Source organism: Papaver somniferum, chromosome 7, assembly GCF_003573695.1.
Source record: "Papaver somniferum cultivar HN1 chromosome 7, ASM357369v1, whole genome shotgun sequence".
NCBI classification, from domain to species: domain Eukaryota; kingdom Viridiplantae; phylum Streptophyta; class Magnoliopsida; order Ranunculales; family Papaveraceae; genus Papaver; species Papaver somniferum.
In genome coordinates, this window is record NC_039364.1 from 83,041,464 (window position 1) to 83,051,995 (window position 10,532).

At 35.8% G+C, this 10,532-nt stretch overlaps 1 protein-coding gene across 5 annotated transcripts; it reads left to right on the forward strand.

The window, feature by feature from the left end:
• Nucleotides 1-1,656: 1,656 nt before the first annotated feature.
• Nucleotides 1,657-9,643, forward strand: LOC113297769 (serine/threonine-protein kinase BLUS1-like). Of its 5 annotated transcripts, none has more exons than XM_026546350.1 (21): nucleotides 1,657-2,146; nucleotides 3,049-3,303; nucleotides 3,666-3,790; nucleotides 3,890-3,934; nucleotides 4,021-4,102; nucleotides 4,174-4,242; nucleotides 4,389-4,559; nucleotides 4,631-4,696; nucleotides 4,969-5,037; nucleotides 5,110-5,232; nucleotides 5,321-5,391; nucleotides 5,816-5,989; nucleotides 6,828-6,934; nucleotides 7,033-7,136; nucleotides 7,211-7,249; nucleotides 7,392-7,517; nucleotides 7,603-7,651; nucleotides 7,734-7,795; nucleotides 8,713-8,774; nucleotides 8,856-8,907; nucleotides 9,084-9,643. In XM_026546350.1, the coding sequence occupies exons 1-21, from the start codon at nucleotides 1,988-1,990 to the stop codon at nucleotides 9,090-9,092; spliced, it is 2,019 nt and encodes a 672-aa protein (XP_026402135.1). In that variant the 5' UTR covers nucleotides 1,657-1,987; the 3' UTR covers nucleotides 9,093-9,643. The 5 variants fall into 5 exon arrangements, with proteins under 5 accessions (XP_026402135.1, XP_026402137.1, XP_026402138.1 ...); XM_026546352.1 differs by having other exon boundaries at nucleotides 1,988-2,146; nucleotides 7,039-7,136; XM_026546353.1 differs by having other exon boundaries at nucleotides 1,988-2,146; nucleotides 5,110-5,223.
• The last annotated feature ends 889 nt before the right edge of the window (nucleotides 9,644-10,532 follow it).

Genomic DNA, 10,532 nt, shown 5'->3' on the forward strand with positions numbered 1-10,532 from the left:
AAGTAAGCTACATGTATGTATAGAATCAAAAATATCCTACAAACACAGGTCAAACCGAAACAAAATCAACTTCAAGTTCTTACCTCAATTACATTACTCCAGCCCTATTATATCTAAGTATATCTAAATTTGTAATACTCTCTACAAGCGAGGTCTTCCAAATCAAGTCATACATTCAGTATCCACAAACTGACGACTCAAGCAACTTTTTTCCCAATGCATATCCTTATAAAGTAACAAACTATGAGCAGAGATTATCTGGGATATACGTTCTTGTCAGTGTTGAAAATGAATACATATAAACTTAAATGCATAAAAGCTTGAAAGTAAACCTTATGGTATTTTATAACATGAGCAGTCTACCTTCCTTTGTAGAATCACTTAAAACTAAAAGGTCTGCAACACCATAAAACGAAACTATTTAAGCCCTTAATATGAAAAGAGTAGAAAATGATAAATTTGACAAAATTAAACATAACCCATATTGTATAATAAAAAAACCAATATCAGAAAACACATTAGCTTAATCATTTCTCAACTTGCTGTTGTTTAATTTTCAGTTTCACATGATAAATTGATTCAACCCTGAATCAAACATGCATGTAATTCATAAGAGCATTGAGAAGATGCAGTCGATTTACCTTAATAGCTAGCAGTAGCAGGTGAAGAACATAAGAACCTTAAACCAGATGAAGAAGAAGAACATATATAAGAAGAAGTGAACAAAAAGAAGAAGTGAAGAAAATGCAAAGAAGAAGAAGTGAAGAAGATGACAGTGAGACTCTTCAGTAGATGAAATGAAGAAGATGACGGTGAGACTCCTCAGTAGATAAAGTGAAGAAGATGGCAGTGAGACTCTTATTCACAACAGGATGAAGAAGGGAAGAAAAAAATGAAAGTAAAAAAAGAAAATGAGAAACAGATCGAGAATGAATGATTAAGATTATCTATAAAATTCTAATTCACAACTCTTATTAATCAGGACTTTCAGTCTGATACCAGCCGGTTCTCCCCAAAAACCGAATGCCTGAACCCCCTCTAAAATTGGTTCCCGTACCCTATACTTAATAATCCGGTTTTGGTCCGGTTTCCCGGTTCCAGCCCACTTCCTGTTCAGCTCTAGAAAAAAAAGTAAAAGCAACAAAACTTCCGGATACCCAAAATCCACGTGCATATCAAGTGCCAGTTCGTTGGGAAAAAGCGAAGCTTATAAAATACAACTCCATCTGGAAGTGTAAAATGACAGCGCAAATCTTTATGTGAACTAGAGGAAAAGAAACAAAAGATAACATACAACGTGGACTAGACTAACTAAATTACAACATCCACCTAAATACTTAGTACAGTAGTATTTTCATTGATAATTAAAGAAGCAGAATGATCAGGTGTTTTGTCGTTTTGCGGAACGAGTTTAACGGTCTCGATCTACTGAGCACACTCATATTAGCTAGATTAAACTGTAATATAGAAAATTATTAGGGGCGATGATAATATGTCCCCTACCCTAATCTACTACTGTTAGACACTGGTTGAAGGTTATGAAATCATGATATTGTGCCGTTATTTGATTAAATTGAACGGCCTAGATTTATGATGGAGGAACTCTACATTATCTCAGTCTCTCTCTAAAAAGAATCATCCATCTCTTTACTTTGTTTTAGAAGAGAGAGAGTTTCCAAGTGGCGGGATTTTGGCATACAAACATTTTTCCCGTCGAGGGGAAAAACAAATCACTTTCTCTCTCTCTCTCTCTCCCTAAAAACATTCACGAGAAAGTGGAATCACAGGAATTTGGATTCTGAAGAATTCGATTTAGATCTTAGAGGTTTATTATCCGTCGGATTTTTTATTATTATTACTGTTATATATAAAAAAAATGAGTAAATTCAGTTCTTATTGATTGTTAGGCCAATTGAGAGATTTAGGGTTTCAAATTGGATCTCTAGAAACAAAGGATTGTAGAGATCTCGGTAAAGCTGGGAAAGAGATGGAAAGGAAGAAATATCCAATAGGAGCAGAGTTTTATGAGATTTTTGAAGAAATAGGTCATGGAACTAGTGCTTCTGTTTACCGTGCAATTTGTATTCCCTTAGATGAAGTTGTTGCTGTAAAGATCCTTGATTTTGAAAGAGATAACAGCGATTTGGTAATTTCATTTCATTTTTTTAATTATTTTATTGTGATTTATGTTCTTATACAATAATCTGCAATTGTTTTTAGTTAATTTATCAGTTTAGTAAGTTTTTTTTTTCTTTCAGTTGTTAGCTAGTAGAAGGTGTAATGTTTACCGTTTGGAATGATTCTGCAATTTTAACATGTTTTATTGCATTATCACTGGATTATTGTTAAGAAATAAATTGACATAAACATTCTGAATAGAGGAGAATTTAACTGCTGCATATTTTTTGTTTAAGACGAGCTAACCAGGGCATTTGGCAGGACAGATGAAGTATATTTTAGCGAAGTATATATGAGTACATTGTTAGCACAGGGAATTTCTCAGGCGACATATTAGGGCTTCCGATAAGTTTTAATGTAAGAACTAAACTAGCAAAAAGAAACCAAAGGTGACTTGTAAGAATGCCTTTTTAAATATAGTTTGCCTCACTTTCCGTACTCTAGTGTACTAAAGTAGAAGCTAAAGAGAATGGTCTTAAGAAAATAAAGAACAGGGGAATATGTCTTGCATTTAGGAAAATTGCTCAAAATGGTTTTTATTTTCATATGCTATGTCTGTTACTTTGACTAATAGTGGAGTGATTCCTGAGTTAATGTGGTATTATAGCAGATTATTTAGGAATTAGATCATTTAAATGTAGTTCTTAATCATGTCAGAAGTGGATTAAATATATTGATATCTTATATAAAATTTTGTAGCATATTTCATCCGTAAAATTTAAAGCTTGTTATTAGTGGGGAACTCTCACTGCCGAGTTTCAGCAATGCTTTGCCAATCATTTCATCAGATTTTGTTCCCAGTTGATTCTGCTTCCTTACATTTGAGTCTTCTAATGGTTGCATGGCATAAACTTGTTGTTTTCCGTGTAGTTGAATATCTCCCGTGAAGCACAAACCATGATCTTGGTTGACCACCCTAATGTTCTGAAGGCGCATTGCTCCTTCGTTAGTGATCATAATCTGTGGGTTGTTATGCCATTCATGGCTGGGGGTTCTTGTCTTCACATATTGAAAGCTGCTTTCCCAGATGGTTTTGAGGAGGTGGTTATATCAACTATCTTAAGAGAAGTATTAAGGGGTTTAGAGTATCTTCATCACCATGGGCACATACACAGAGATGTTAAAGTGAGTTACTATACCATCCTTTTGATATCTTAAAGTGCTTATTGGTGATACTTAACTCTATCCAACCAGCATTTGTTCATTTCTAGTATTGTTCTCGTTCAAAAAAATAACAATTCACATAAATCCTTGTGCTTGTTGGCAGACGTTGCATTTGATCAACCAGTGATAGTTTGTAAATCTTTCTGTCTTGTTGTTTCTGTAATTTCTTTTTACAAATAAACTTATGGAGCACACTGGATAGGTTCCTACTTCAGAAAAATACCAAACAAAAAATGTGTTCTCTTCATTTTAACACTGTTTAGTTTTGCTTTTTCTTCGAATTGAGATGCTTATATGTATCAGTACTTATTGTGTTCTTGCAGGCTGGAAATATTCTTGTGGATTCACGTGGTGCTATTAAACTTGGAGATTTTGGTGTATCTGCATCCCTTTTTGATGCAGGTGACAGGCAGCGTGCTAGAAATACTTTTGTAGGAACACCTTGTTGGTACTATTTCAGCTATTACTTTCTTTTATGTAGGTGTTAGTAGTAATGTGATATGCCTTGCACATTTTTTTTTAAAGATGCTCTCTTGGCTTATTTTAGGATGGCACCTGAAGTTATGGAGCAATTACATGGATATGACTTCAAGTGCGTATATTTTTTTTTTTCTTTTAGTGTTTCTTTATATGTTGTCATCAAATTACTTGATTATATATTGGTAAACTATCCTGCAGGGCTGATATCTGGTCTTTCGGTATAACAGCGTTGGAGCTTGCACATGGTCATGCCCCTTTCTCGAAGTATCCTCCAATGAAGGTGCACATATCCACGGAATTGTGTTATCATTATTCTACTTATCATTATCTTACAACAAATCTCCATGGCAGGTTTTGCTTATGACTTTGCAAAATGCCCCCCCTGGCCTTGACTATGAAAGGGATAGAAAGTTCTCAAAGGTGAGCAAGTTATTTGATTACATGTACCAAAGTTAATGTAGACGAGAAATTGTTGTTTGGTATCTTCTAATCCTAGAAGAGTTATTAGTTGTAGTGATTTTGCAGTTATTATCTTTTAATACCTTTTTTGTTTTTCCTGTGCGTAGTCTTTTAAGCAGATGATTGCTATATGCTTAGTGAAAAACCCTCTAAAGCGTCCTTCTGCGCGGAGATTATTAAAGCATTCTTTCTTCAAGCAAGCTAGGTCCAATGAGTACATTTTGCGAACAATCTTGGACGGGTTACCTACTCTTGGGGACCGCATTAAAGAACTAAAGGTAATCACTAATTGTTTGTAAAATGGTAGTATTCATGCGTTAATAACTATTTGGTTTCTTCTTTATTTCAGAGAAAAGAAGATGACATGCTCGCACAAAAGAAAATGCCAGATGGGAGAAAGGAAGAAATATCACAGGTTTGACTAGTCATATCTTGTATTGATTTTCTTATTTGTTTCATTGTTTTTCTAAGAACTGTTTCCAAGTTTCTACATTTTTTTTCCGATTGTCGAATAGCCGAAAACTAGATATTTATCTAAATATTGGTCAGAAATCTTAATGAAAATAGGTAGTCCGAGTCTGAGGTTCCCGGATGTCATCAATTATGCTTCAACAGTCTAACTAGTTCCTTTGAGAACCTGTAGATCTCTTTGAACCGAGCTAATGTACATTGATTCTTTATGTGCAGAATGAATACAAAAGAGGAATTAGTGGTTGGAATTTCGACGTTGAAGATCTAAAGGCACAAGCATCACTGGTACTTTTACATCCCCTAATATGCTGCCTATAGGTTATGACTTGGCCAAATTAATAATAACATTGACATCAGATTCAGGATGTTGAAGAGACAATTCCCGACCAGGATCAAGTAGGGTGCTCCAATTCTTCATTCGGGTCTGATGCGCAGATGAGCAGCTGTTCGGAATATGAGGGTGCTGATAGAGTAAAGCCAGTTACTTCGCATAAACTTTTGTGGGTACATTATGTTGATGTTAGCACTCCGGGAAGATTTCTAATGAGGTTACCTGCTGCTTATGCAGGAAGAAAACAAAGCAGTGATAAATAGGTCCTTGTCTCTGCCATCAGCTGACATCATTGTGGAAAATCTCAAGTATGATTAAAACCTTTTGTGGGCTACCCGAATTACAGTTGTTATTCTCTCTATTGTGGTGGATAATGTCTAAATTCTCGACGTACCAAATAATATGGTTAGCTGATAGGCTGAGTTGTTCCGAACCAATTCATTCATGGATAGACCATTGCCTTTTTTAGCTTCTGTCCTTGAATCTACGGAAATCAGGATAATCCCTTCAAAATTCTAAACATGGTATTCTTTTATGCTATGAAGTATAAACTATTCTTATAAAGAAAGTTTGAAGTTCACTGACAAAATCTTCCGTAGTTTAGCTGCAGATATTGATTTTATATTTACTTGTCAAAAATATAGTAAGAAAGGCTCAGCTCAATGGCAAGGGGCATAGGATGTTGAAGTTAATTTTTATTCTGACCATACTACTCGTACTGAACTTCTCCAGAGGTAGGTGTGAGAGGTCCGATGACTCAAATGCAGCTGTTCATGAGCATAACAGTTCACTTGATAATGTACATCTCCGGGACGACCACGTTAGAAACAATTTCAATGAAAAAGCTGAACTGGATATCGTCGGAAGGAGTTTGGAGGGCAAGGCTACTAATTCTGGTCATAAAAGGTATGTTTCAATTTGCACATTATAGAGATATCATGTATGTATAAGGCTATTGTTTATTTTCGATAATGTAGTTGTTGAAAAGGATAACTGATTTTTACCTCTGTTGAGGAAAGTATGCCTAATTTTCTTTGTGAGGATATATTCGTACTCATTATTCGTGGGAAGTGGTTCATCCTGTTGTAACCTCATCAAATAATGTGGGAGCTACTTAATATATGGACATATCGTTATGGTATTAAGGCTCTTGAGTGTGTTTAGTCTATTCAGTGCTATTCTTCTATTATATTATTAAATATCTTGACAAAAGAATACCAACACCCCGAATATCTACTCTCTTTTGTACGGATTTATTTGTATCTCCAAAAAAAATAGCCAGCAATCATTACCTGGTTAAATTCAATATCAGTAAGTGAGAAAAGAAGCAAAAATCTTTTAAGCATGAGGTTTCCAGATGGCAAAAAGTGTACCTGAAGGCAATGAATCATTGGAAGTTGTTTGTGATAGTTAATCTATTTTAACCTTACCTTTATTTTTGTTGCATGAAGATTATTGCCTACTATTACATAGTTGTTACATAGTTGCTTCTTGAAACTACGGTAAAATCCTGGCTTATGTAAATTTGAATTACGTACACCTGTTCACTTTTCTTTATTTTATATATAGTTTATACCGCGTGGTCACCTCACCCAACCTTTGTGGAAAACATACTTGATGTGCTAGTTATAAAAGTGTACGTTATTTGCTTATCAGTGGTCAGCCAGTTGCAACTTCGTATCTCAACTATATAATGAACACCTGATTTTTGTGTCACCCTAAAAATATTTCTTGTGTCATCCAGTAATGAGCAGCATCTTCAGGGCCAGAGTACGATAAATTGCAATGGAGTTGTGCCAAGAGTAGTAGATGATGCCGCTTGTGGAAGTCTAAACAGATCCAACTCATTAGGTATGTGCAGATTCTTATGTCTCAATTTCCTTTGACCGTCTTTTCTTTAATTCACATTGAAGTATGTTGAGCGGCGAATTTCTACTATATGCCTTCAGTTGCAGCATCAAATGGTGAGAGCCTTGATGAAAAAGGGAAGGCAACAGTTGTACAGCAAAAGGGCCGTTTCAAAGTGACATCCGAGAATCTCAATTCCGAAAAGGTATCTGGTTTAACACACTTGATCCTTGTTTTCATTGTCATTTACTGATTTCGGCATAATTTCTTTCCTTGTAGGCTGCATCTCCCGTGATGCATAAAAGCCAAAGCATGCAGGTTGGTATTCTTGTTCTCTTCTTGCTCACTTTGGGAGTTCGATTACTAAGACTAAAAATTGGTTTTGGAGCTTTTTTTCTCTTCTCTCTTTTTTTTTTTTTTTTGCTTTTTCATTTATCATAAACTTTGGTTAATTCTGCAGGTAATAAGCCAGCATCCTGCATTTGGCCAGCAGGCAGCAACTGATGCTACACCAAATTTACCATTGAACCTTGGCCCAGCCTATTCTCAGTTGTATAGCATGTTACAAGCAAATATTTCACAACAGGTACTAGATTGCCCTTATGATAACGGTTCATTCATTTTCCAGTGTACTTCGCTTAGGTTCCTTCTTTTTGGTTCATGTTTAACAGGAATCAATACTAAGTTTGATGAAGCAACTCACCAAAGATGATCCAAAAGGTGCTTGTTGTTGTTATCTCTTATACACTTTACATCTGAATTTTATCTTCTGCACTTTCTGATCTGATTAACTATTCTCCAGCTAACCTCTCAATATATGGAGGCATGGCACCACCTACTGCATCATCAACAGACAAGTCTTTGGTACGTTCCATGACTTACTTAACCAACTTTGCTGCTCCTCTTTCCATAAGTTGTTTCCTTTAACTTGCTACTAAAAAGAAAAGAATATACAGCTGAAATGCTTGAATTTTCGTAACTATGTAACCTTCTACATACTCGAGTAAATTTTTCCGTAGTGCAAGTCCCCTATCTTAGTCTGGGACTGGTATCCTTATTGAACAACAGTGTTTACGTAGGTAAGATCTGTACAGTACTCTTTCTAGCCCAAGGGCAATTTGACTCTGGGCATCAACGTCTTTTTGTTGAATAATATAACTGTGAAAACCAATTGTAAGAGATACTTGTTAGACATATATATGTCAGGCGTTCAGACATCAGACTTATTTGCTTTCATTATGCAGTACTTTTTTTTTTCTTCCTTCGAACAATATTTTGAAGGAAATCAGAATGAATGTACCTCTAATCTGAATAAGTAGAAGGGAAGTAATAACCTTACACTCAGATCTTATTGCATAGTCCTCCAATATGTACACCTGCTCTGATGTCAAAATCTCCACTTTTAATTAAGACCGTAATAATTTTGAACCCTTATCCAGGAGGGATAGTAGGCATCCTCAGTGACCAGAACATCATTGCACTTAAGTCCAGCTACCACTTAGAATATAATCGGTAATAACTTAAAAAAGAGACCACTTCGAGTGCATCAGTGGCGAATTGGATCTTCCCACAGTTGTTTCTTGTCATTTAACCTAGGAAGATTAGTTTGTGGTTCTTTAATGTAATCTATATGGCTGGTTATAGATTTTCTGTTGTCAGTTATAATTAAGTTTCTGCATATGTCAAGAATATAAGGTTTGAAATTGTATATTATTTAAAATCCTATGTAACTAAATATCAATCTTGTAATTTGTAAGTAATATATATGTTTTTACATTCAGTTGGAGTTGGCGCATGAAAAAGAGAAGGAGTTACTGCAAGAAGTGACTGATTTGCAATGGAGGTAGTCCACTATTTTGTTATATGCGATTAAGATTAAGAAATGCGCCACATATTTCTTAGACTCTTGATTTGCGATTTGCAGGCTCATATGTACCCAGGAGGAACTCCAGAAATGTAAGATGGAAAATGCTCAGGTTGGTTTCCCATACCCAATTAAAACCATACACATCTTATTTTTGTTTGTTTAGGTTGGCATGCTTCCTTACATGACCCAAGTCACATGCACACAACTTCTTTCACTATCTGGAATTCCTGTATCACGTGTGTTGTGAACTTCGACTGAGAATGACTTTGTTTCAATGTGTTTCAGTTTCAATAGGATCTGATTCTACAAATAGTTCATAGATATATTGCGAGAAAAGTTCCCAGATAGGCGAGGAAGATGGACAAGGTAAAGATTGAAGATTAGAAGATGGCACAATTTGTGCTCTCAATAGTGATAGAAGATTGCCGAAGACAAATCTGCGCCAATTTGTGCAGTTTTTTTCTATTCCTCACCTCTTCATGATGTATGTATATCATTCTGTCTCAACATTTTGCTAATTGTGCTTTTACAGTGTGATTCTGTGAATATATAAATGTTCTCTCTCTAATATTTGTGGAGCATCATAGTCACCAAAGAGGTTTTACAAAGGGAAAGGTTACCAGAGTAGTTTAACAAGGTCTCCGAGGCCGATTTCCAAGCGACTACATGACCTTGGTGATTTTTATTCCAAGCTGAATCCGAGTTTGAGCGACTAAATAGGTCGCCAAGGCCGATTTTAGGCGATTTTCAGCTGATCCCAAGCCGATTCTTTTTTAATTACTTTAATGTTGAATGTATGTTATGTTGAACCCATATATAGTCTTAATATTATTGGTAGTGCTAAATCAATACATGATAATGTTAAAATTTTGATTTTGATTAGATATAAGTCATGTTGGTAAACGGGAATAAGGTTCTAAAAATTCATCGAGTATTATGCCGAGTTTATGCGAGTTCCAACCCCGAACTCATTGCTCCAAATAGAATCTCACTATCTGAATTTTGAATTATACTTGTGATTAGGAATGGTGTTGATCCAGGGTTGGGGACTTGTGTTTCTTTTTTGTTACCTTCCCTATACGTATGATCCAACGACTGTACCCTCTTCCGATTTGCTGGACACGAGGAATCTAATTGTTTTCGGATAATTTCTCTAATTCTTCATGGTTAACTCACCTCATGGTATGCTCAGCATGCAGCTCATTAAATTTCATTTTTTTTTTTAACATAAACATATAGAGCGGCCAGGCGGGTTCCTATGCACGTCAAAAATAAGTATTTGCTACTCTCGCACCCACTACGGGTATGGTGAAGTGGCAAACATAATGAGCTAAGCGGTAAATTTGTCACCTAGCCCATCGCGATATAGTTTCCACGAGTGATAGACACTCCCTCGCTCGGTTGGATACAATGCTCAATCAGTAGTTCATCGCTAGCAGCTGTCTTGCTGGCTTAGGGCTGTGTTTGTTACTCGCTGCTTTACCATCCAACTGTCATAAATCCATTCCTTATAAATACTCGTTTTCAATCACGTTACTACAAGTAACACCTTTTCCATACTTCTAATTTTCCGTGATATGAATTCAGATTTTAGCATAAGCGAGTTTATAGAAAACCAACATTGCCGCCGGAAGTTAAGGTTGTGTTAATCGAGATCGTGCATAAGGAGCTTCAAAGGAAGCGGGTGCAAAATTTACTGTTGCCGAGTATCGATCGTTTGCAAAAATTACATTC

Coding starts and splice junctions, on each gene's coding strand:
- LOC113297769 (XM_026546350.1), top strand. CDS start 1,988: ATGGAAAGGAAGAAATATCCAATAGGAGCAGAGTTTTATGAGATTTTT. Junction 4,697..4,968: donor GAAAGGAAGAAATATCACAG/GTTTGACTAGTC, acceptor CTTTATGTGCAG/AATGAATACAAAAGAGGAAT. Junction 7,137..7,210: donor AGAATCTCAATTCCGAAAAG/GTATCTGGTTTA, acceptor CTTTCCTTGTAG/GCTGCATCTCCCGTGATGCA.